The 27,600-nt window shown below is 37.1% G+C and overlaps 2 protein-coding genes and 2 long non-coding RNA genes across 5 annotated transcripts in view; 1 reads left to right on the top strand and 3 right to left on the bottom strand.

The window, feature by feature from the left end:
• LOC124161226 (adenylate cyclase type 8-like) overlaps positions 1-27,600 on the top strand; it is a 425,580-nt gene that overhangs the window by 236,592 nt on the left and 161,388 nt on the right. The gene's annotated exons all lie outside the window — the stretch shown is intronic.
• On the bottom strand, positions 8,046-11,762 carry LOC124161228. The gene is made up of 6 exons (XM_046537497.1): positions 11,046-11,762; positions 10,449-10,505; positions 10,287-10,335; positions 9,902-10,002; positions 9,247-9,318; positions 8,046-8,326 (listed from the first exon to the last, which is right to left on the bottom strand). The coding sequence occupies exons 1-6, from the start codon at positions 11,059-11,061 to the stop codon at positions 8,289-8,291; spliced, it is 333 nt and encodes a 110-aa protein (XP_046393453.1). The 5' UTR covers positions 11,062-11,762; the 3' UTR covers positions 8,046-8,288.
• LOC124161230 lies at positions 17,994-19,460 on the bottom strand. Its single transcript, XR_006865349.1, has 4 exons — positions 19,129-19,460; positions 18,532-18,588; positions 18,370-18,418; positions 17,994-18,085 (listed from the first exon to the last, which is right to left on the bottom strand). It is a non-coding gene; the product is annotated as an uncharacterized LOC124161230 (long non-coding RNA).
• Positions 24,313-25,295, bottom strand: LOC124161231. Its single transcript, XR_006865350.1, has 3 exons — positions 25,012-25,295; positions 24,461-24,517; positions 24,313-24,346 (listed from the first exon to the last, which is right to left on the bottom strand). It is a non-coding gene; the product is annotated as an uncharacterized LOC124161231 (long non-coding RNA).

The following is a 27,600-nucleotide window of genomic DNA, read 5'->3' as shown; positions in this document are numbered from 1 at the left end:
ATGGGTTTTATTTTATAGACCTGTCTATTAAGAACTTCTTTAATTTGAATTTTTGGATACTTCAAATTTTCTAACTGGTCCCTTTATGTTCTTATTATACAAGTTCCTTTTAAATAATAATAAGAATTATTAAAATAATGATAATCAAATTTCGAAAATGTTCGTATGTTCGTTTATCCTATCACCACGAAAGAGTATGGGTGGCCGACGGACCATTGTTGTTGTGGGATTGTGCCGGGCCCAACCAGCGTAATCTACGCATTCAATGGTGGTAGGCGAGGCGTCCTAGGCTCGGCGAGGGATTTAGCGTGAGGGAACATCGGGGGTAAGAAGCGTGGGACGACCAGCGTGTGGGCTGCGGAAGCTGGGAAGGACGAATTTTTCAGCGGGAACTCACGTATGCCGGGCACACTACTCCCTTATTCCCTGGCAGGGTGATTTTATTCGGGGAATCCAGGGTACTCGCGCGTGGGGCTAGGGTTTTGTGCTTGGAAACGCGCAAGCATCCTAAAGAATAAGGGATATACGTGTGGATGGGGATAGGGCAGGGTGAAAAATGGTCTTGGGATAGAATGCACGGCTAGATGTGTTTGTGTGAGTGTTGTTTGGTATCTTTGCTCGGGAGGATAGGCTCTCTCACACACGTACGAGGGAGGTCTTCGCTTCGGAATCCATTTCGGTATTTTGCATGCATCATCCGCGTTTTCAATGGATTCCGTACCCTGGTTTTGATGCGAATGGGTAAGCTTTCTATCGCATTCAAAATGTCCTGCGTGTAATAGTAAGTAACGTTGTGCGCACGTGTGAAAGAATTATTTACACCAATGTAATGAAATTCTCCATGAAAAAAATTATTTTTTTCAGCAGGGATTTGAGCCCATATCCCTCGATTGTCGTTCAGGTAAATTACTATTATTCACATCAAGCACATTGTAAAAAGTAGTGGGATATTTAGGTGTAACTGGTAGTATTTATGACCCGGCTATCAGGAGATCTGATATCGAATCCCGGCTCAGTAAAATTAAGTTTTTTGTAAGAATTTCATTCTCGATGAACTTTTTTCAAATTGTGATATTTTTGGATTTTCTTTCTTCCCGTGAACACAACTCTGTGATTTTACTGGCACTTCAAAACTGTATTTGCTTTTTCTTCTGATTTACGGATCAGTAAAATAACAGGGGGGTTGTAATCTATGGTTTTGTCTGTGAGTCTCTGTCGGTCCCAGTAAAGAATGTGTGTATTAGTTTCTTGTTCTGCCGGTGGATAGTATTTGTAAAATGGTGGGGTATTTTTTAAAAGGTCCAAAGTAGTTGCTTGGTTTGGTAGAAAATTTATTATTATTATTATTATTATCATCATTACTACTATTTAAAAAATATATTTTCATAGCGTTTTTGCTGGTTTTATGCGAGGTACGGGTATTACCAAGTACTCTCGTCTTTTTACTCTGTGTTGAAAATTTTTCTGACAGTCCGGCAAGTATTTAAAGTTGCTGCTTTTTGTATTGTAATAAACAAGTTTTTCGGCTGCGCAATAGTTTGAAGACCTTGATGGATTGAATGAGGCACTACTCCTGTGGCATAGATAGTGATAGGTATTATACGTGCTTTGTCTGATTTCCACAATCTCTTAATTTCATTTTTAAGTCCTTCATACGTTTCCATTTTGTTGGTGTAGGCTGTAGTGATATTATGCGAATTAGGTACGGCAATGTCTATCAAGTACGTTTCATTGTGAGTTTTATCTTGCACTACTAGATCAGGTCTATTATTATTATTTTTATTATTATTATATAGGAAACTGAAAAATACCGACAATTTTGCGCGAATACCAAAATTTTATTTCACAAACTGAAGATAGTATAAAATGTATTGAAAATGATCGTGATGGGAAATTAAACTGTTTGAGGTAATCTGCCATTTAACTATTACTCACTCACACCCATATCCATTTATACCATAAGTTGTTTAGCCTCGCCAACTGTCTGCCTCCAACTCATTCTAACTTCTGCATCCGCCTCGCTGACTCCCATTTTCCCCATATCAATCAGCATCTCATCCTTCCATCTTTTTCTCGGTATTCCTGGAGGTCGTCCTCCGTCAGGGTTTTCTGCTCATACTTGTTTTACTAGGGCCTCTTGCACTCTTCGTATTATGTGCCCTGCCCTTCGTAATCTGCGGCCAATAGCTATAGCTACTGCGTCAGGCGAATCGAAAAGGTCCCTGATTTCCCTGTTGTGTTTTCTTATCCAGCTTCCATTCTCTATTTTCGGTCCAAAAACTTTCCTTAAAACACTTTTTTTTCAAAGGCAATTAATTCTGTGTTGCTTGTGCATAATTTGTTAAGTCACTCAATCATAGTTTTGAGATAACTGCATTAAAAAATTCACTCGCCCATCATAAATCCAAGCGTATGAATTATTGTGAGATAAATAGCTCATAAGCGACCTCCTCATGTGCTGTTACTATTATAAAAATCATTTAGGAAACGATTCTATATGATTCATTTGATGGTTAGGTGAGATAGTCCCATTTTTCGGTTTTTGGACTTAACACATTATGCGCAAGCAACACAGAACTTCTTTTCCGTCCTTTTCGTCGATAACCCATGTTCAATGAACCCATGATTTGAGTCAGAACGCGTGCAAAGAAGAGCTGCCAGGTTACGTGAAAGGTCGTTACGATAGCCTTTTTAGTGTAACTGACCTATTAGATAAACTCGGATGGGAATCTCTGTCAGACCGTAGATTGAAAAATAGACTAAACCTTTTACATAAATTCAACAGCAGTGTCTTATATAACGAAGTTAGCCATATCTTACGGACGCTAATATACTACGGAAGATCAGATCATATAAATAAAGTAAGCGAGATAGACCGTAGAACAGTCAGTTTCAGAATGTCTTCTTTCCACGATCAATAAGAGATTATAACGGCCGCATTAGAACTCATAAATAGATTAGATGGCTTGTAGTGTAGCCTACTAACTTGTGTAAAACTTAACGCATGTTTTTGAATTTTATTATTGTTTCTAACAGCATATGGTAGTATAATTTGTTAATATGCGTGACGTTTTTTGGACCGTATGGTGTGCATGTGGAATCCAATTGCTTCATGCATGCTGGTGATTGATCACCCCCTGCCAAACACACTAGAATTGACTCGCAGGGTATTTTTTAGATTTTTTTCTGGAAAAAACCATGTAGATTCATCTCCATATCGAAGGATAGGTCTTATTATGGTTTTATTAACTATTTATTTATGAATAAAGTTCTTCCATGATCAAAATTTGAATACGAATCTTTTTCCCTCTTGAAATAAATTTGTTTCGAAATTAAACTATCACAAAAACAAGGAGAAATGTAACTATTAATGTATAAATGAAGTTAGTCAACGAAGGAAACTTTAATACGTGTCCCTCTTGCTTCACTACATTAATTGCTTCGCCTCTCTCCCATTCTGAGATTTCGGTAATTGTATCTTGAAGCCTTTCGAGGGACGATTCCAATCCAGTGGAATCCAAATTATACCCCTACGTTCACCTCTCATAGCCTAGCTCTCTCGTCTAACTTATTACTCACTTTTCGCTGCTCTCTTCAAGTCTTCCTCCTTCGAATGGCATCGCATTTCCCCCGTCATTATGCCATCCGTCTCTTTCTCAGAACACTGCTCAGATCTATTACGTCCGGACGTTGATGAATCTTCTTCGGAAAGAATGATGAATCCCAACTCATCAAAAACACTCCGTTCACGAGGAAAATTCAGCGAGCGTATTTAATTTTTTTTCGGAAAAGAAATTGCTTGAATGGGATAGGCTTCAGAGTCTCATCCTCTTCTATTAGGACCCCTTTTCCTTTTCTGCGTGAAAATTAGAAGATATTTTCCGCTCTTCCATTGTGTTCGATGGCCTCTCAATGCTAAATTGATCTCTTTTGTGAAATATAGCGTAGCATGGTTCATTAAGGGGGATCGACTTGGTGTGGTCGCTATGGTGTCGGCTTCCCATCCTGTGATTCCGGGTTTAAATCCATGCGGCAGTGGGGAGACAGTTTTCAGAGACTGCCCAATCTTTGCCTCATCTACAGCTAAATGCTACCCTTCAATCTGACTGGATAGGCGTGTGGCAGAGGGTGTTAGGACACCAACCGTTTGCAAATGAAAAGGAAATACTCTAACGAAGGTCCGCCTAGAATTGATTTTAGTTATTAATTTTAAATTTATCGGGGAAAAAATCAACTCCTATACCTATCCGTTCCGTAAAATATCTCTCTTAATGCATCGTATTTTTCTGAGATTGTATAAAAAAGGGGTTTTAATATGATATTCCCCGTGTCGCTGTAATAGATTTCTATTCTCAATTGGTCAAGGAATCAAAGCCTAGCGCGCTGCTTCCAAGTCTCTGGCGGCTCCCAACTTAATTTTTTAAACATCTCTGTAACACTCTCTCTATGTTCGTAGCAGTTTTTGAAGAATCTTGCTGTTTTCCTTTGTATTTTATTAAGTTCATGGATTAAGTCTTTCTGTGCCTAATCGCATGTGTTCGCTGCATATGGAATTCTGCTGCTCAAGGTGTGGAATAAAAATATGATTGCTTACAGTTTCGAATTTAATCGGAAAGAAATGATTGGCTAAGCTTTGTTGCTACGTCGCCGACAGGTGTCAGGAGTGGAATGGGAGAAGAGTGTGGTGGGGATAGTGACATATGGTGGGTAAGAAGGCAAAGCCTTTTCAATTGTTATCCGGATTTATTCAAGAAATTCGTTGCGGCAACATTTACATCATGTGTCCCCCATCGGCTACTATTTCCTGATAGAATGTCATCCTAAACTCATTTAGAGATACTTTACTCCAAGTGTTTTCTGTAATTCTTAGCCACTTCATTCGCGTCTCACTTCACATGAGCTGTAATAAACCAATATGTGAAATGCTGCTGAAAGGCAAGGAGTGTGTTAAGGATTAGTTAATTAATTTTGGTGCTCACATTACTTAATTACCATAAAATTTAAAAACTTTGGAATTGTGAATTGAACATGTGCATTGTGCATCGTAGTTTTTATTAGCATTAAATGTTTAGAAATAATTGATGACTACCAAAAAGTGTATAAAAGCTCTTAAGAAATTTTAGTGTGTGAGTTATTTTGCTTTTTCCCTGCGATAAATGATATCTTGATATACATATCTCTCTAAGAAAACGACTGTTCTCGTTTATCTATGGTTAGCTTCCTAATTATTCTATTACGTAGGTACTATGAGTCAAAAAGATTTCCACAAAAATGGAGTGTCACCACATTAGCATGTGGATGGTTTATGAATTTTTCTATTGCTTTATGTTTTTCCAAGGCCTCACTAATTTGACCATCTAAATTCGAAAACCGCAAAATCATGTGGTCTTAACCGAGATCACTGACGTCCACCGCTTAAGAAAAATCTGGTAAAAGGTATAATTTTAATTAAATATGTAAAAATTGCCCTGCTACGAAATCGAGGTTATCGAAAACCCATCGTGGAATGGTCAAAAGTGAGCAGGAAAGTGTATTTAGGTGGTAAACAAATTGCTTCATCTTACATTCATTTTTTGGCATCAGTTAAGACTAAAGTTAAGCATATACGCGCAATAGTGAAATAAATTTATATCGTTCCTAGGAGTAATGAACTACCAGAAATGAATTTAAATATTTTTAAAGATTGTGACAGTGGTACCACCTGTTTTTCCGGCAAACATTTTTCGTCCAAGGCGGAAAAAAATCGGGCGATAAAAAGAAATTATACTTGAAAACTTAGTAACAGAGATATTTTTATGCTAATCGTTTGTATGTACAGCTGGACTACGATTTTGAATCAATTATTTGGTCAGGAATTTTAATCAAAACGGTAATTTTTATTGCCCTTCAGATTATATATTTCTATTCCGGTGCTGTTGTTGAAAAGATTTAAATGATAGGTGCATAATCTGATATATATTAATGCAGCTTATGAACTTACTGCCTAAAATACATCATTCCTGCCTTGTGGCAAAAGTGTAAGGTAATCCACAGTACAGGAACGGCTCTACGCAAATCTCGGAGAGGCAATATATCTGCTAATATATCGTGCAGCCGGAAGGAAGGGGGATGTGGAATGGATGCCCTTGATGGGTGGGGAGTATTCACTAATATTTGCGCCCGAGGATGAAAGCGAGCCTTTGCCCCCGATATCAGCCGTCAAATCTGAACCTTGGGGTATCAATAATTTGGTCTTCATATTATCAGTTGCGCACTACCGTAATTCCTCCGGGGTCACTCATATAATTAGTAAATTGAGAGGCACTACAGATACAAAAAATTGGAACTCGCGTATTTCGCCCCCTTTGGCCATGGCTGTGATTGATTCTGATCATTCGTATGAACCGCAGGGTTTGAATACACACATGCAAAAAAGATATGACGACGATTTCTCTTTGTATTGTAGCAATTAAATTGGTTTAGTTATAACATGCAAAAAGGATATGACGACGATTTCTCTTTATATTCTAGCAATCAAATTTTTTATTGGTGGTTGAAATGGAATTAAATATATGCCATATTCAAATAATTCTATTATCTATGACTTGATACGCTTTGAGGAAAAGCTCATGAGCTCAAAATATTGTAATCAACTTAACCTTTGCAAGTTAGAGCATTAAGTTCGATGTGGTACCAGCGGTTTCATTTTCCACTTTGAGCAGAATGATTTGCAATTTACCGCTCTCATAAAACAATTTAACGACAGCTATTATTCGACGAACCATCATTTTTCGAGTGAAAATGATAGTGTATTTAAAATATTCGCCGTAAGTAGCATTTTAAAATGAAAAGCATAAAATTATTCTGTAATAGGTTAATTTTGTTAAATACGACTCCACAGTGTGATAAAAGAAAAAAGGCACCTACATAAAAATCATCAATGGTATTAGCTTTAGAAAATCTAATTAATTTATCATTTAAGGATAATCTCCAATGCGTCTATTTTAAATTGATCGTTGCCCTACTAAAACATATGTTGGAACCATTACGTATAATTTGTTGCAACATCCGAAAAAACTATTTATTTAATAAAAATTTTGATAACACCTTAAAGCGTGTAAGATGATTTGAGGATTTCCCAGCGCATAATGTCAATGAATTTTCTATAATGTTTCCTACCCTGTCAACTGCTGAATATATAGCGACCCATCGTCACGATGATACGTCAATACCCACTACGGCATGTCGTATTAGTTATGCAGACCATATATTTGCTCAACCTGGTGCCATCTGAACAATTCCACGGTGTACCTTGATGGCGATGAACCACTCTTACCTATAAAAGTGGGCACAGAATGACCCGGTGGTAAACCCGAGCAACGTAACGTTTATTTAACGTAATTATTTTTCATACCTTTGGATGTTATAAATGACCGATAACTGGACAAAATTTTCCCGATTCCCATCTCCCGTTAAAATTGTTGGCAGCTACCTAATATAAATTATCCTACTTTAATCTATAGAGTCGAAAACGACATTCGGATTTTCTTACGAGGTAACTCGTCTTCGATGGCGATATGTTGCGCCGGAGATACTGAGTCTTCATGGATGATGAGCTAATATGAGAGAAAACCCAGAAGACATATAAGTTACAGGAACAACTCTATGAGGAATCCTTCTTTCCAGCACCACTTGCCAATAAGGTGGTTTGGCGGATATTCTGTGGGTGTGGATAATCGAGTTCATTTAGAGTACCCAACCACAGATCTATTGAGAAACATTGTAGTTGTCTAATTTGGTGCATCTGTTGATTTTTTTGGCCAAATTTTATTTAGCCCATTCAATACCGATATGGTGTTGTAAATACATTTTACCCCATTTCCATATCTTACGTATTTCATAATTTTTATAAATGTGCGCGTAAAGTGTTCGCACTCTCATATATATTTAAACTTTCTGCGTACGTCCGTAAACTGTCCTTATAGTCAAGGAAATAATAAATAATGCACATGGAGTTCATATTCTCAGAGGAGACCCATATTTCAGAATTTAATGTCCAAATATTATTTAAATCACTATTCTTGCGCTACTATCACGTTGTAGCGTGATTTTTACAATAGACACAAGTATTAAACATCTTAAAACATTCAGGTAGAAAGCTCCAAAGTTATACATGCACAATATAAAAATTTAAATGGACCCATTCAAAAGAAGTAATGTTCTTCATGGATGTAACCAGGTGTTGTCCTTATTTTCTGGTGTAGAGGTCATAGCAGCTAGCTCCCACCCACAGAACCCGTAGCTGAAGATCAGACGGATGTTTCTTTGCCAATTGGGGTGATGCTCCCTGGAATGACAGAAAAATCATTTGTTAATAGGACATAATTTCGGAGATATTGCAGGGTTACTTTTCATGCAAAGAAGGGGTGGACTGGTAAACCAAGAGCCCCAAAGTCAGCGTGATCAAAGCAACCCAACAAATACACCCCGTTCAAATTAATGGTAAGAGAGCGTATTTTGATGAACATCTTTTTTTAAAGCTTCAAGCAAAGCACATCTTTTAAAATTATGGAGTTTTCATGCATGTGACATGATTAGAGATGCGTGAAAATCGCAAATGCGATATAGATGCGATGTGCGCAAATAAATGCGACATAGATGCGATGACTGGACTTTTATCATAATTTTTACGATAATTTGCCCTTTCGACGTAAATATTCGTACATTTTGCGCCGAGCGCAGTTTAAATGCTCCGCCGACACTAACCCCTTAAAGCAAGTGAGGGACTGGCCAGCTGTTAGTTGGCTGGGACTCTACGTGGCCGCGAACTACAAGTGGGCGCGGGAAAGCTACACCTCCGTCACTATATTCCTATTCCTTAATTTATTATTGTTCTCCAACATAATTATTTAAAATATTCTCTATTTTGTCATATAACTGTTTCACTACATTTTATCGTCATCTACCTCATTATGAAAATAAAAAATAGACGCTACAAAATGCGATAAAATGTTATTGAAAGTGCGATTTTCACGTATCTCTAGACATGATAAATGATCATGAGAGCGGTATCATTATTTAATGGGTAACTTCAAACTGAAGTTCACTCTGTTCGTTTCCACACTAGAACTCATCCAAACTGAGCAAATGATTAAAATCACCCCCTGGCAAGTATTATGTGAAATTCACCTGCCTATTAAACGTGCCCTGTGGAAAATATTTAATGAAGAAATATTCTTAAAATACTAAAGTAAAGAGCATAATTACGTGAAATCTCCGGCCATGGCGTGTATTTGGTTGGGCTGTGCTTGAGGATGGAGCGAAGAGGCATTTCTGCAACTGTAAAAAATAAAGCATTTAAAATAAGATTGAATGTTTTGCATTCGATATCTATATAGTCCAAACTCAGCATTCCCTGACATTATTGATTCATTTATTCCCACATACCCCGAAAACAGATCTAAATATGGGCTTTTCTATCGAGGAAATTAAAAATTAACAGCTGCATATGTAAACACCTTACACACCTATACGCCTCATAGAGGTAACTTACCCAGGCAGGACTCGAATCCGCGACCTTCAGGTTAACAGGTCAGAGCCTATTCGAAGGTCGCGGGTTCAAGTCCCGCCTGTGCAACAGCGGCCTATCGGTGAAATGGATGTCGGCGCTTTTTACTTTTTTCAAAATTTCATAACGAATCCCACCAACATGATTAAGGAAGCAATATTTTGGAAATTTCAATTCTCCTCTCCAAAAAAAAAATATTTAAGTGTGCCACAATTCGGGAATAATTCGCAACTTATATCCAAAAAACGGATTGAAAAATGTTATTTTAAGTTCCACGACTTAAGGTATAGCCCTGCGATAAATGGTGTAAGAAACATAATTCTAAGCGTGTTGACAGAGTGGATAGGGCTTTACCTGCCGGTTTTTCTTCTATTACTTCAGGCCTTTCCCGACGAAGGAAACACAATGACGAACGCATCCGAGATATCAGTCTCCTAGATGAACCTCTCGGCTTTCTGTTCGAGTGAATTAGAAAAATCTTGTTAGTAATTTTATAATGAAATAAAACTATTCATTATTTTATGCTCAATTTCAATAATAATGTCTTTGAATATATGAACCGGAATTACTGTAGATATAAATGTATAGCTTTTGAGTAATTATATATTTTGATGATAATTTCTGAACGGTTTTTGATTGACCATTAATATTTTATGAATCTTTAACCGTTTATTTCTTTGTGAATGCATAATTTTGATGCCCATTTCACTCTATAATGATAGTCAAATAATAGACTTACTTTTTAACCAGAGTTTCCGGCTCTATTGTAGGTTGTTCTTTTCTTTCGCCTGTAAATAAGAAAGAAGTCGCGTTATTGATAAGACAACGATTACATATGCTTGGTACTATCTTTTATACATATATTGTATCATTACTAATATAACCCAGAGGTTTTACTTACGCCATATGTTGACATAGTACCGGTAAGGGCCCACCTCTTCCAAGTCGTCTATGGAAACTGAGGAAAGAATGAAAAGGATTTTGATTAGATTCCTCAATTTAATTGTAATTCCATTTTAATTTTATGATAATTCTCAATCATACCGCCTGAATGGCGGTAAAAGTCATGTAATGTATCAATAGGAAAAATTCCCTGGAGGGGAAATTCAACCGTGGGCCTATTGCTTTCTGAGCCTCCAGGCAGACCACTGTGTTATCTTGATTCCCTAATTTCCTGAAGACCATAGGTCCCTGCTTCGATTCCCCGTTCAAGGGATTTTTTTTAATCCAAGGAAGCATATTTTCTACTTTGATTTGATCAAAATCTTAACTAAATTGAAAATTCTACCTTTCCAATTATTGTTAAAATAGATATTCTTTTAAAGAAGGTGAAATAGAAACCTGTCTATTGCAAAGAAAAATTTTATAGTCCCATTGTTTTATTTTTATTTAACTGATAATCACTTATTTTTTCACTATTAATTTGGGTGTCTGATTATCCTGGGGCATCGAATGCGTCAAAGACATTTGCTCGTAATGAAAAAATAGGTGTACTTACACATAATCTTCCCCATTCTCTTCAGCTGAATACAAAGATGCTGCACTCTGGAAGATACCGAAGACTCTATTCAGGATGCCTTCACAGTTAGGAAGATATCCCGGAAGTTTTCTGGACAATTTCCAAGTCACAGTATCGTAGGTTTTCCAGTTGTACTCAAGAGGATATCGAAGCCCCGCTGAGGAAGCTATCACTTTCAGGAAAATATCACAGTAGTTCTCACTTTAGGAAGTTGAGACAAGAAGATATCTCGGTAGTTCTGATGAGAATATCCAATTCTTAATGAACTCAGAACAATACGAATTCCCGCTCAGGAACCTATCAAGTTGAGGAAAATATTTCTGTAATCCTCCGGAGAACATCCAAGTCTCAGTCAGGCAGGTATTCCAGTGAAACTCGAGCAGAAATTGATGTCCCGCTCAGGAAACTGTCACTCTCGAACAATATCTCAGTATTTCACACAAGAAAATACAACCCTCAATGAACAGGATCCAAATTGTATTCGGGGAGATATCCCAGAATAATTATGGGAGAACCAGTATTACTCGGGAAGATATCTTCAGCCGAAACAGCGCTCTCCGCGACGTTTCCTGGTTTGTGTCTTCACAATTCAATGAAGTAGTTGTTACTCTTCAGTCAGAATGAGCAGTACCTTTGATTGCTCCGAAAAATCGCTCAGAATCAATTAAATATTCTCTGCAATGTGCGAACGCGTCAACTCAGAGCTAACTCTTTTCGTACGAATGCACCCATGGCAACGTCAACAATCGGCTTGAGCGACTTCATGGGGAAATGAATATTTAATGCGCAATCATAGAAAATATGCTCGCCTTTATAATTTCAGTTTTATATTTGTTTATTTTAGCAACTTAGTTAGTGCTCAGTTGAATTTTATCTTTTGATATACTTATATTTAAAGTTGATGGTGAAAAGAGTTTCTCTGGTTTTCAGAGATATTCATTCTAATTTTTTTTTTAACCATTCCCTACATTACTCAAAATCCACCCTAGACTATGCACTTTTCACTACTTTTGATTTATTTCGTTGCTTCATTGGTTTGGTAGAAATGAAATTCAACGTTCTCTTGCGTTATTGCTGCTATGTTAATAATTTCTTTTTATACAGAATTGTTCATATCCGTTTGTTTTATGAGGTTTTTTATTATATATTCGGCAGTATCGTTATAAAATGAACTATGTTTTGATATTGTTTCAAAATTTTCATCGCCATTTGAATATAATGCTAAAATATTGTGCCTGTTGGATAAATACACGGAATAATTTCTAGAATATGTGTTTTGCGTATGTAATAGGTTTAAAACTCAAAAGAAATCAATTATATTTTCATTATTTTGCTGAACATTCGTATACTACGCACGCATTTTGTTACTTAATTGGTTTGAAAGTTATTTAATGTTCTATATCATTAAAGCTGCTATGATAATCATCCGTGTTCACATAAGTGTTCGATTGAATGTTTTAAAAGACATGGCTTACTTTTTCTTTGCAGGTTAGTTAGAAAGTCATTCCATTGTAATTTTATCTGTTAAAAATGGATCCAGATTGCGATAAAAAATCATATTTCTACGTCAGTGAATTCGTAGCTTTTTAAGGATTTATGATTATCCGAGGCATGGCCTAGCCCTGCGAGGAATAGGAGGGGGCACCCACGCCCCCCTAGAAGAAAAAATCTCAAATGCCTTTAAGGAAAATAATATTTATTGAGCAAATAATTTTAAAAACTAATAAAGAGGTATTAAAGTATCCATAAAATGCTGGTTTCATTAATCTTTTCCATGCATAAATCTTACCGATAACTTGAACAACCATGGCATCCCTAGTTTTGATCCTGAGTACGCACTTGATCTGAGGTATTACCAGAGTATAATGTCTATGAATTTGTCTTTGGTTTCTTACCGGGTCACCTGATACATTTCCACCGACAAATAATCGTACTGTTTCGTTAATGTTCTATGGTGTGCCGTGGTAATTTTGTAGATTGAGTTACTTTTATGCACCCTATCTGTTGTCATGTTCACTATTCCACGGTGTTCCCGAGGGCGATGGCGTTGAACGACTTGTACATCGAAACTTAAGGACAGCATGACCCAGTGGCAGATCCGTTTGAATTCTTTTGTGTACGAGCCTAATATTCGTAATTTAATTCGTATTCGTACGAACCTAATTCGTATGCTTCCTCTAAGTCCACAAACGCGACGAATGTTGGCTTGTTCTTTTCCATTCTCTTATCTATGAGCAGTCTTAGGGCCAATATTGCTTCCCTTGTGCCTTTGTTTTTTCTGAATCCAAATTGGTCCTCATCCAAGTACTTTTCTGCTGTTCGTTCTATTCTTCTATAGATGATCCTTGTCAGCATCTTTGACGCATGTGTAGTAAGGCTTATGGCCCTAAAATCTTCGCACTTCTCCGCTCTTTTCTTCTTAGGAATAGGGATTATAATGTTCCTCTCGAAATCCTTTGGTATCTCACCTGTCGTATACGTTTCACTGATGATTTTGTATAGCTGGTTCAACGTCTTCTCTCCTGAATTTTTAATTAGCTCTGCAGGAATGTCATCAATGTCAGACGCTTTATTTATCCTGAGGTCTCTTACAGCCGCATCAATTTCCGATCTTAAAATTGGGGCTCCCATGTCATCGGTATCCACTTCCCTCTCGTTTTCGATAGCATTCGTTCTGAGGCGACTTCCTTTGTACAAATCTTCCAGATATTCCTTCCATCTCTTCCCTTTTTCTTCGTTTTCAATCAATAGTTCTCCGTTTTTGTCCCTTAGGGTATTACATCTTACGCCCCTTTCCTTAAAGTGGTTCCTCACTATCCTATAAGCGGCCTCTACTTTTCCATGTTTAAGATTGTTTTGCACGTCTTCGCAAATGCTTTTCATCCACGTTTCTCTAGCCTTCCGCGCTTTACGACATATTTCGTTCCTTATTCTCTTGTAACGATTCTGTCCTTCCTCTGTTTTCGCAGCCTTGTATTTTCTTCTTTCTTCAATGAGATCTAATACCTACTTCCTGCGTGATCCATGGTTTTTTCATAACGACTCTTCTTTTACCAAGAACTTCCTCAGCTGCCGCCTGCAGACCACTTCTAATAGTTTTCCAACTCTCTTCCATTGGTTTGTTGGTCGTATCCTCCCCTATTTTATTTTCTACAGCCTCTTTAAAAGCCAGTTGATGCTGAACCTCCATCAATTTTTCAACCTGCCATATGTTTTTCACGGCTTTCTTCAACTTTTTAAATTTAAGGTGGCATTTCATCATAACTAAATTATGGTCACTATCAATATCTGCCCCTGGATAACTTTTGCAGTCCTTCACCTGGTTCCTGAATCTTTGTTTCACTAGAATGTAGTCGATTTGGAATCTTATACGGTCTCCTGGAATCTTCCACGAGTATCTTCTTCGCAGGGGATTTTTGAATAAAGTGTTGGCAACCACTAGCCTGTGCTCCGTGCAGAATTCAAGTAGCCTTCCTCCTCTTTCATTTCGGTTACCCAACCCATATTTCCCAGTTATTATTCCGTCTTGACCTTCGCCGACGACGGCGTTCCAGTCACCTAAAATAATAAGATTTTCTTCCCCTCTTACCTGCTTGATAACTTCCGCTATATCTTGGTAGACATCTTCTACTTCTTCGTCTTCATAATCTGACGTAGGCATGTAAACCTGTTCCACTACAGTAGCTACGGGTTTAGTATCTATCTTCACCATTACTATCCTTTCATTAAACTGCAGGTAGCTTTTAACACGCATCCCGGGGCTCTTTCTAAGCATTATGCCTACTCCAGCATTACCATTTAGCTGATCCCGTGTGTATCATTCTGTAGCTTCCACTCCAAAAGTCTCCTTCCTGGGGCCACTTCATTTCGCTGATGCCTAATACATCGAGGTTCATTCTGCGCATCTCCACCTTCAAGTTCTCTAGCTTACCGCAGGTACGAAGTGATCTGACGTTCCAGCTCCTATCCGTAACATTCTATCTCGTTTGACCGATGTACCCTCTCGGGAAGTCCCCGCCCGGAGATCCGAATGGGGGAGTAGTTTACCTCCGGAATATTTTACCCGAGAGAATTCCATCATGTCATTATATAAATTGAGTGGAGTAGCTGTGACTCCTCGGGATGATAATGTGGTGGTTTCCCCTTGCCTTCCACATCGCAGTACTACAGCCGTTAAAGTAAATGTTACCACGCCCGTAGTGAAATTACTGTCGCTGTACCGACCAGTATGGTCTCCACCTTCGCACATGCGAAGAAGAGCTGCTGCCCTCTCCACCGGGTGATGAGAGGCATAATTGTTGGCGGCCCCCAGTCGCCAAGTCACGGTATCTTCACAGGTTTTGGTATCTTTTAAATGGTCTACCTTACCCAAGGGTAGCCCAATACCCCCTCAGAATACCGCCGCTTTTTGTCCACGACTGCTTATTCGACGAGAGAACTCGCTTATCTCGCAGCTAACCTCTATATCTAAAGGTCGACCCACCATCCGCAACCCGGTGGACGCACTCGGTGGCTTTAAGCTCAGCCGCGAGTAGAAAATCGCATGTGTGAAAAATAGACAATATTCATGTATTTTCAGTATTCATGTGACATGATTAGAATTCTGGAGATCGACTTAGCTTAGTGGGCAGTTTCGAGCTGAAGGTTCCCATAATAATTTCGACGTTTAGACCTAAGGGAATGGGGGCAGTATTTTATCGGGGGAATTAAATATTCCTCACGTTCGAAGCTGGTCGGGAATAATGGAAAATTGCGCTTTTTAACTCTCGAAAACAAATGTTTTACGCTAGTTCTTGGATTGAAAATTGCCACTATGCACATGAATGAGGTTTTTTATTAGCACTAAATCGTGTAAATTAGGCACTAAATGTAAAAAACAATTTTTAATTGTATTCGATAAAGCAGGTAAATACTCAAAATTATAACAAAATACATTTTAGATGAGGTTGACCATCAGAAATTTAGATTTTATCGGGTACATATTTCGGCCGAATGGTGGACGCAAAAGCCTCCTCAGCTTCCCCAACCCAAATAGATCTGCCACTACCTACATGAAGAATCCTTCTTTGCAGTAACACTTGCCCAAAAGGTGACATTCTGTAGAGGTAAATAATTGAGTTCATTTAGAGCGATCAGTCATAAAACTATTGAGAAAGCCTGTTGTAGTCTAATTTGGTCGGCGAGTCGATTTTTTTTGTAAAATATTTGTCTCTTGGTTTTTCCAATACCGATCAAGTTTCATGATAACCCTTACCTCATTACCATTTCTATGTCATAAATTATTTATGAATTACCCTATAATGGGTTTTTTGTCTTAATCACATTGGAAATATTTGCGTAAGTCCGTTTACTGTCCTTTTATTCTAGGAAATAATAAAAATGCATATGGAGTTCAAAGTCTCAGAAGAGACCCATATTTCGGAATTTAATGTCCAAATATTTATTAATTCACCTTTGTCACTTTGTAATAATGTTGTTGAGCTAATTTCACAATAGACGCAAGCATTAAACACCTTCCAACATTATGGTAGACAGCTCCAAAGGTTTACAAGTGCAATAAAACCGTTGAAATGAATCCAATTAAAACAAGTCACGTTGTAACCCATGTTCTTCATAGGTGTAACTAGATGGTGTCCTATTTTGGCCAGTTTGGTAGTTTTGGTAGCCTTCTCCAACGCACAGCATCCGCAGCTGAAGCTCAAACGGAAGTTCCCCTGCCAATTGGTGCCTTATTCCCTGAAATGAAAACAAAATCATTATTTAACGCTTGATGGGGAGATACTGGCAGGACACTTTGCATGCAACTCAGGGGCGGATTAATAAACCTACAGCCCCAGCGGCGATATCGTCAAAGAGCCGTAAGAGGCACACCCCTTAAAAAAATTACTAAGAGGGTCGGTCTATTATGTTGAACAATACTTATAGTTCTTAGAAAATCGCATGTGTGAAAAATAGACAATATTCATGTATTTTCAGTATTCATGTGACATGTTTAGAATTCAGGAGATCGACTTAGCTTAGTGGGCAGTTTCGAGCTGAAGGTTCCCATACTAATCTCCCTCCTATAATTAATCCATACTGAACAAATGGTATCCAAGGTGAGTGATTGAACCCCCAACGATTAATTTATGATATTTACACTTTTTCAGTGTAGACTAACATGTGATCTACCCTCACCCATCATGTCAAACCCATTAGGATGGATTTAATTTATCATTGGAAACTGTTTTTTTTAAGGAAAATTATTAAAATACAAAATTAAAGAGCATAATTACGTGAAATCTCCGGCCGTGGTGCGTATTTGGTTGGGCTGTGCGTGAGGATGGAGCGAAGAGGCCTTTCTGCTGCTGTAAAAATAAAGCATTCAAAATAAGCTTCAATGTTTTGCATTCGATATCTATGTAGCCCAAAAATCAAAATTCCCAGACATTATTTTATCTATTTATTTCCACATACCTTGAAATAGATCTGAATAGAATTTTACATTGAATATGCTACAAATTTACGATTGTACATGTACGGACACCCATACGCTTCATAGAGGTAACTTAACCAGGCGGGACTCGAATCCGCGACCTTCAGGTTAATCGATCAGTGCCTTTTCGAAGGTCGCGGGTTAATGTCCCGCCCGGGTAACCTAGAACTGTTTAAGTCATGGAGGTCCGTGCTTTCACATAACTGAAATTATCATAATGAATACTACCAACATGACTAATGGCACGATATCTATGAAATGTTAATTCTCCTCTCCGAAAAATATATTTTATTGTACCGCAATTCGGGAATAATTCCCAACTTATATCCAATAAACGGATTGAAAAATGTTCTTTTAAGTTCCACGACTTAAGGTATGGCCCTGCGATAAATGGTGTAAGAAACATAATTCTAAGTGTGTTGACAGAGTGGATAGGGCTTTACCTGCCGGTTTTTCTTCTATTACTTCAGGCCTTTCCCGACGAAGGAAACACAATGACGAACGCATCCGAGATATCAGTCTCCTAGATGAACCTCTCGGCTTTCTGTTCGAGTGAATTAGAAAAATCTTGTTAGTAATTTTCTAATGAAATAAAACTATTCATTATTTTATGCTCAATTTCAATAATAATGTCTTTGAATATATGAACAGGAATTACTGTAGATATAAATGTATAGCTTTTGAGTAATTATATATTTTGATGATAATTTCTGAACGGTTTTTGATTGACCATTAATATTTTATGAATCTTTAACCGTTTATTTCTTTGTGAATGCATAATTTTGATGCCCATTTCACTCTATAATGATAGTCAAATAATAGACTTACTTTTTAACCAGAGTTTCCGGCTCTATTGTAGGTTGTTCTTTTCTTTCGCCTGTAAATAAGAAAGAAGTCGCGTTATTGATAAGACAACGATTACATATGCTTGGTACTATCTTTTATACATATATTGTATCATTACTAATATAACCCAGAGGTTTTACTTACGCCATATGTTGACATAGTACCGGTAAGGGCCCACCTCTTCCAAGTCGTCTATGGAAACTGAGGAAAGAATGAAAAGGATTTTGATTAGATTCCTCAATTTAATTGTAATTCCATTTTAATTTTATGATAATTCTCAATCATACCGCCTGAATGGCGGTAAAAGTCATGTAATGTATCAATAGGAAAAATTCCCTGGAGGGGAAATTCAACCGTGGGCCTATTGCTTTCTGAGCCTCCAGGCAGACCACTGTGTTATCTTGATTCCCTAATTTCCTGAAGACCATAGGTCCCTGCTTCGATTCCCCGTTCAAGGGATTTTTTTTAATCCAAGGAAGCATATTTTCTACTTTGATTTGATCAAAATCTTAACTAAATTGAAAATTCTACCTTTCCAATTATTGTTAAAATAGATATTCTTTTAAAGAAGGTGAAATAGAAACCTGTCTATTGCAAAGAAAAATTTTATAGTCCCATTGTTTTATTTTTATTTAACTGATAATCACTTATTTTTTCACTATTAATTTGGGTGTCTGATTATCCTGGGGCATCGAATGCGTCAAAGACATTTGCTCGTAATGAAAAAATAGGTGTACTTACACATAATCTTCCCCATTCTCTTCAGCTGAATACAAAGATGCTGCACTCTGGAAGATACCGAAGACTCTATTCAGGATGCCTTCACAGTTAGGAAGATATCCCGGAAGTTTTCTGGACAATTTCCAAGTCACAGTATCGTAGGTTTTCCAGTTGTACTCAAGAGGATATCGAAGCCCCGCTGAGGAAGCTATCACTTTCAGGAAAATATCACAGTAGTTCTCACTTTAGGAAGTTGAGACAAGAAGATATCTCGGTAGTTCTGATGAGAATATCCAATTCTTAATGAACTCAGAACAATACGAATTCCCGCTCAGGAACCTATCAAGTTGAGGAAAATATTTCTGTAATCCTCCGGAGAACATCCAAGTCTCAGTCAGGCAGGTATTCCAGTGAAACTCGAGCGGAAATTGATGTCCCGCTCAGGAAACTGTCACTCTCGAACAATATCTCAGTATTTCACACAAGAAAATACAACCCTCAATGAGCAGGATCCAAATTGTATTCGCGGAGATATCCCAGAATAATTATGGGAGAACCAGTAGTACTCGGGAAGATATCTTCAGCCGAAACAGCGCTCTCCGCGACGTTTCCTGGTTTGTGTCTTCACAATTCAATGAAGTAGTTGTTACTCTTCAGTCAGAATGAGCAGTACCTTTGATTGCACCGAAAAATCGCTCAGAATCAATTAAATATTCTCTGCAATGTGCGAACGCGTCAACTCTGAGCTAACTCTTTTCGTACGAATGCACCCATGGCAACGTCAACAATCGGCTTGAGCGAATTCATGGGGAAATGAATATTTAATGCGCAATCATAGAAGATATGCTTGCCTTTATAATTTAAGCTTATATTTGTTTATTTTAGCAACTTAGGCGGTGCTGAGTTGAGTTTTATCTTTTGATATACTTATATTTAAAGTTGATGCTGAAAAGAGATTCCCTGGTTTTTGAAGATATTTATTCTAATTTTTATAACCATTCCCTACATTACTCAAATTCCACCCTAGACTATGCACTATTCACTACTTTCGATCTATTTCGTTGCTTCATTGCTTTGGCAGAAATAAAATTCAACGATCTCTTGCGTTATTGCTGCTATGTTAATAATTTCTTTTTATACAAAATTGTTCATATCCGTAGGATTTATGACGTTTTTTATTATATATTTGGTAGTATCGTTTTAAAATGAAATATTTTTTGTTATTATTTCAAAATTTTCATCGTCATTTGAATATATATATATATATATATATATATATATATATAAATAATTTAAGTTAATGTCAATACACACAGAGACACAAAAAAGAAACACTCACATTGGATAAATAAACTTGAAGCTATCGAAGCACTTCCGGCTTCTTCGTCAGCTGAAGAATGAATGGTGAGGAAAGGAGAGGGTTGGAAAAAGGAAAAAGAGGGGTAAGGGGAGAGGTGTATGGGGAGGGGGGAGTTAGGAATAGGGGTTAGGATGCAACGTTCAAACCCGGGAAACTATTGGCTTGAAAGTGCCAAATGCACGCCAATTCGAGGGTGTGGAGGTTGAGGGCGGAGTCGGTGGGAGGGAGGGAGGCAATAATGGATACTTATATATATATATATATAAAATATGTGTTTTGCGTAATGTAATAGGTTTAAAACTCAAAAGAAAGCAATTATATTTTCATAATTTTGCTGAACATTCGTATACTACGCACGCATTTTGTTACTTAATTGGTTTGAAAGTTATTTAATGTTCTATATCATTAAAGCTGCTATGATAATCATCTGTGTGCACATAAGTGTTCGAATGAATGTTTTAAAAGACATGGCTTACTTTTTCTTTGCAGGTTAGTTAGAAAGTCATTCTATTGTAATTTTATCTGTTAAAAATGATGATGACTTGAGGTGATCTTGATCTGAGGTATTACCAGAGTATAATGTCTATGAATTTGTCTTTGGTTTCTTACCGGGTCACCTGATACATTTCCACCGACAAATAATCGTACTGTTTCGTTAATGTTCTATGTTGTGCCGTGGTAATTATGTAGATTGAGTTACTTTTATGCACCCTACCTGTTGTCATGTTCACTATTCCACGGTGTTCCCGAGGGCGATGGCGTTGAACGACTTGTACATCGAAACTTAAGGACAGCATGACCCAGTGGCAGATCCGTTTGAATTCTTTTGAGTACGAACTTAATATTCGTAATTTTTTCGTTAACCCTGGTGAAAAACCGGTGACACTATTATCGTTTGAATCTTACATTAAAAGGATTAGAAGATGGTACCTATCATTAATAATCCAATTTCTCATTCTTTAGGTTTTCAAACGCCTTTCGGGATTTCCCCGGAGGTTCGGAAATTTTGGAAATTTGAGCTTTTTCACACTCAAAAACGGATGTATTTCGGTAATTCATCGATAAAATAAGATACTGAAATTCAAATAAAGTACCTCAACTTCGATGAAGACATGTTACGACAGCGATAGCGAGTCGTCACCGATAATGAGCCAAAGTAAAATGAATAACAGAAGATTTATATCAGTTATACCTCTGTACAGTAGAAAAACGACGTTTAGACCTAAGGGAATGGGGGCAGTATTTTATCGGGGGAATTAAATATTCCTCACATTCGAAGCTGGTCGGGAATAATGGAAAATTTTGCTTTTTAACTCTCGAAAACCAATGTTTTACGCTAATTCTTGGATTGAAAATTGCTACTATGCACGTGAATGAGGTTTTTTATTAGCACTAAATCCTGTAAATTAGGCCCTAAATTTAAAAATACAATTTCTATTTGTATTCGTTAAAGCAGGTAAATACTCGAAAATATAACAAAATACATTTTAGATGAGGTTGACCATCAGAAATTTAGATTTTATCGGGTACATATTTCGGCCGAATGGTGGACGCAAAAGCCTCCTCAGCTTCCCCAACCCAAATAGATCTGCCACTACCTACATGAAGAATCCTTCTTTGCAGTAACACTTGCCAAAAAGGTGACATTCTGTAGAGGTAAATAATTGAGTTTATTTAGAGCGATCAGTCATAAAACTATTGAGAAAGCCTGTTGTAGTCTAATTTGGTCGGCGAGTCGATTTTTTTTTTTTTGCAAAATGTTTGTCTCTTGGTTTCTCCAATACCGATCTAGTTTCATGATAAACCTTACCTCATTTCCATTTCTATGTCATAAATTATTTATGAATGACCCTATAAAGGGTTTTTTGTCTTAATCATATTGGAAATTTTTGCTTTAGTCCGTTTACTGTCCTTTTATTCTAGGAAATAATAAAAATGCATATGGAGTTGAAAGTCTCAGAAGAGACCCATATTTCGGATTTTAATGTCCAAATATTTATTAATTCACCGTCGTCACTTTGCAATAATGTTGTTGAGTTAGTTTCACAATAGACGCAAACGTTGTACACCTTCAAACATTTTGGTAGACAGCTCCAAAGGTTTACAAGTGCAATAAAACCGTTGAAATGAATCCAATTAAAACAAGTCACGTTGTAACCCATGTTCTTCATAGGTGTGACTAGATGGTGTCACATTTTTGCCAGTTTGGTAGTCTTGGTAGCCTTCTCCAACGCAGAGCATCCGTAGCTGAAGCTCAAACGGAAGTTTCCCTGCCAATTGGTGTCATATTCCCTGAAATGAAAACAAAATCATTATTTAACGCTTGATGGGGAGATATTGGCAGGACAGTTTGCATGCAACTCAGGGGCGGATTAATAAAGCTACGGCCCCAGCGGTGACATCGTTAAAGAGCCGTAAGAGGCACACCCCTAAAAAAATTAGTAAGAGGGTCGGTCTATTATGTTGAGCAATACTTATAGTTCTTAGAAAATCGCATAAGTGAAAAATAAACAATATTCATGTATTTTCAGTATTCATGTGACATGATTAGAATTCAGGAGATCGACTTAGCTTAGTGGGCGGTTTCGAGCTGAAGGTTCCCATAATCATTTCCCCCCTATAATTAATCCATACTGAACAAATGGTTCCCAAGGTGAGTGATTGAACCCCCAACGATTAATTTGTGATATTTACACTTCTGCAGTGTAGACTAACGTGTGATCTACCCTCACCCATCATATCAAACCCTTTAGGATGGATTTCATTTATCCTTGGAAACTGTTTTTTTAGGAAAAATACTTAAAATACAAAAGTAAAGGGCATAATTACGTGAAATCTCTGGCCATGGCGTGTATTTGGTTGTGCTGTGCTTGAGGATGGAGTAAAGAGGCATTTCTGCAACTGAAAAAATAAAGCATTCAAAATAAGCTTCTATGTAGTCCAAAATCAACATTCCCCGACATATTTTATCTATTTATTTCCACATACCCTGAAAACAGATCTGAATAGAATTTTACATCGAATACGTTCAAAATTTACGATTGTTCATGTAGGGACACCCATACGCTTCATAGAGGTAACTCAACCAGGCGGGACTCGAATCCGCGACCTACAGGTTAACAGGTCAGGGCCTATTGGAAGGTCGCGGGTTTAGGTCCCGCCCGGGTAACCTAGAAATGTTTAAGTCATGGGTGTCCGTGCTTGAACATAACTGAAATTATCATAATGAATACTACCAACATGACTAACGATACGATATCTTTGAAATGTTAATACTGCTCTTTGATAAAATTATTTTAGTGTGCCAGAATTAGAGATTAACTCGCCGCTTAATTCCATCAAAATGATTAAAAAATGTTCTTTTAAGTTCCACGACTTAAGGTATAGCACTGCGATAAATGCTGTAAGAAAGATAATTCTAATCGTATTGACAGAGTGGATAGGGCTTTACCTGCCGGTTTTTGTTCTATTACTTCAGGTCTTTCCCGACGAAGGCAGGAGAATGCCGAACGCAACCGAGATATCAGTGTCCTAGATGAACCTTTCGGCTTTCTGTTCGAGTGAAATATAAAACTCTTATTAGCAATTTTATAATGATATCAAGCTACTTATTATTTCAAGCTCAAATTTAATAACTTTGAATACATGAATAATAATTATTGTTGATTTAAATCTAAAGCGTTCCAGTAATTGTATATTTTGATGATAATTTCTGATCGGTTTTTGAGTAAGCATTAATATTTTATGAGTCATTTACCGTCTAGTTCTGTTTCAATGCATAATTTTGATGCCTATTTAACTCTATAATGATAGGCAAATAATTCACTTACTTTTTATCGAGAGTTTCCTGCTCTATTGTAGGTTGTTCTTTACTCTCGCCTGTAATTAAGAAAAAACTCGCGTTATTGATAAGCCAACGATTATGTATGCTTGGTGCTATCCTTTATAACATATATTGTATTATTGCTATTATAACCCAGAGGTTTTACTTACGCCATATGTTTACATGGTACCGGTAAGGGCCCACCTCTTCCAAATCGTCTATGGAAACTGAGAAAAGAATAAGAAAACGTTTATGATTAGATTTCTCAATTTTTAATTCCATTTTAATTTTTTGATACGTTGGACCTATGGCTTTCCGAGCCGCCACGCAGACCACTACGCTATCTTGATGGCCTAATTTTCGGACAACCAAAGGTCCCTTCTTCGATTTCCAGTCAAATGGAATTTTTTTAAGTCTAAGAAATATATGTTATACTTGAATTTGATTAAAATCTTAAGTAATTTGAAAATTCTAGCAATTCCACTCACTCTTATTATAGATATTCTTTTAAAGAAGGTAAAATAGAAACATGTCTGCAGATAAGAAGCATTTTAGAGTCCCATAGTCTTATAATCCATACATAAAAACATGTAAAATGCCCATAATCTGACTACATATAACTGATAATCAATTATTTTTCACAATATGTGTGTTTCTGATTTTCCTGGAGCATCGAATACGTCAAAGACATTTACGCCGAATAAATCAGTGATGTACTTACACAAAATCTTCCCCATTCTCTTCAGCTGAATACAAAGATGCTTCACTCTGGAAGATACCAAACACTATTTAGGATGTCTTGACTGTTAGGAAGATATCCCGGTAGTTATCTGGAGAATATCCAATTCTCAGTATCGTAGGTCTTCCAATTGTACTCAAGAAGATATCGAAGCCCCGCTGAGGAAGCTATCACTTTCAGGAAAATATCACAGTAGTTCTCACTTCAGGAAGCTGAGACAAGAAGATATCTCGGTAATTCTGAGGAGAATATCCTATTCTCAGTAAACTCAGAACAATACAAAATCCCGCCCAGGAACCTATTACTTTCAGGAAAATATTTCTGTAATCCTCCGGAGAATATCCAAGTCTCAGTCAGGCAGGTATTCCAGTGGAAATCGAGCAGAAATTGATGTCCCTCTCAGGAAACTGTCACTCTCGAACAATATCTCAGTAGTTCTCATAAGAAAATACAACCCTCAACGAGCAGGATCCAAATTTTATTCTGGGAGATATCCCAGAATAAGTATGGAAGAACCAATATTACTCGGGAAGATATCTTCAGCCGAAACAGCGCTTTCCGCGATGTTTCCTGGTTTGTGTCTTCACAATTCAATGGATTTGATGTTATTCTTCAATCAGAATATGCAGTGCCTTTTATTGCACCGAAAAATCGCTCAGAATCAATTAAATATTATCTGCAATGTGCGAACGCGTCAACTCTGAGCTAACTCTTTTCGTACGAATGCACCCATGGAAACGTCAACAATCGGCCTGAGTTAATTCATGGGGAAATGAATATCTTATGCGCTATAATAGTATTTATGCTTGTATTTATAATTTCGGTGCTATATTTGTATAATTTAGTGCTTGATGTAGTCCTCAAACCGTATTTTATGTCCTCAAATACCTATTTTTTGCGTTGAAGTAGAAAGTCAAAGCTTCTTAGTTTTTAAGAGATTTTCATTTTAATTTTTTATTAACCATTCCCTATATTACTCAAATTATACCCTATACTTTATGCTGTAATCACTTCTTTTGACTAATATTGTTGCTTTATTGGTTTGATGTAATGAAATTCAATGTTCACCTACTTTATTCCTGCAATGATTATCATCTCTCTTCATACAGAAATGTTCATATACGTTTAGTTTATGACGTTTTTTATTCAATATTTGGCGGTTTCATTAAAAAATAATATATTTTCTTAATACTAAAACCTTGTGACCAAATACTTATATACACACGGTATAATTTCGCGAATGACTTTTTTGTGATATGTAATAGGTATTAAACTCAGAAGAAATCAATTGTCTTTTCATTATTTGGCTGAACGCTCAAGTACTTTGCACGAATAGCATTTTTAATTGGATTGTAAGTGGTTTTACGTTCTCAATCATTAATGCTACTATGATAATCATGTGAATGATCAGAAGTGTTCAACCGCGTTAGATAAATGGCGAAGCGTACTATGTCTTTAGAGGTAAATTAGAAAGTCATTCAATTCTTCCTTTCATCTGTTTTTATAATGCCTCTAGGGTGCGATATAAAAAATATGTTCCTACCTAGTGAATTCGTAGCACTTTCAGGAAATATGATGTTCTGAGGATTTCTCAGCGCATAATGTCAATGATTTCGTCTTGGTTTTTTTTAGCGATAGTCATGAGTAGAGATGGGTGAAAATCGCGAATGCGATCAATGCGATATAGATGCGATGTGCGCAAATAAATGCGATGACTGGACTTTCATGATATTTTTACGCAAGTTTGCCTTTTCGACGGAAAAATTCGTACATTTTGTGCCGAGCGCAGTTTAAATGCTCTGCTGACACTCACCGCTTATAGCATATGAGCAAATGGCCAGCTGCTAGTTGGCTGGGACTCTACGTGGCCGCGAACTACAAGTGGGCGCGGGCAAGCTGCTCCTCCGCCACTATATGTCTTCTTCCTTAATATGTTATTGTTCTACAACATAATTATTTCAAATATTCTGTATTTTTTCATATAACTGTGTTTCACCACATTTTATCGTCATCTACCTCGTCATGAAAATAAAAAATAGACGCTACAAAATGCGATAAACTGATATTGAAATTGCGATTAAATAAAAATGGAAGTGCGATCTTCACGTATCTCTACTGTCGGCGTCAAAATGATGAGCCACTGTTCTTTGCAAATTTATATCTTGACTTCGGTGCATGCTATAATAATGAATAAAGTGTCATTTTTAAGGATGTAGTGGGCGTAGTAGTTTTCCCTGGGTTGAGTTACAAAGTTCATGAAGTTGACAAAACGGCTAATTTTACGATGCGCGGAGTCATTTATTTCACTCGCGTGTCTACATTTTTGAATTTTTTACTATAACAAAAAATAAATCATAATTGGAAATAAAATTTCCTTTAAAATAACGTTTTATTCATTATTATGGCATGCATTGAAGTCAAGATATAAATTTGCAAAGTACAGCGGCACATCATTTTGACGCCGACAGTAGTCATGAGGGTCTGTGGTGTTCGTTTTGTGGGTTATGTTTCTTTTATGCACCCTAGCAATTGTCATATTTACAATTCCACGGTGTTCCCGGTCGCAATGGC

This window comes from Ischnura elegans, chromosome 6 (genome assembly GCF_921293095.1).
Source record: "Ischnura elegans chromosome 6, ioIscEleg1.1, whole genome shotgun sequence".
NCBI classification, from domain to species: domain Eukaryota; kingdom Metazoa; phylum Arthropoda; class Insecta; order Odonata; family Coenagrionidae; genus Ischnura; species Ischnura elegans.
The sequence above is the reverse complement of the archived record's forward strand: the minus strand, read 5'-3'. Positions and strand labels throughout refer to the sequence as shown.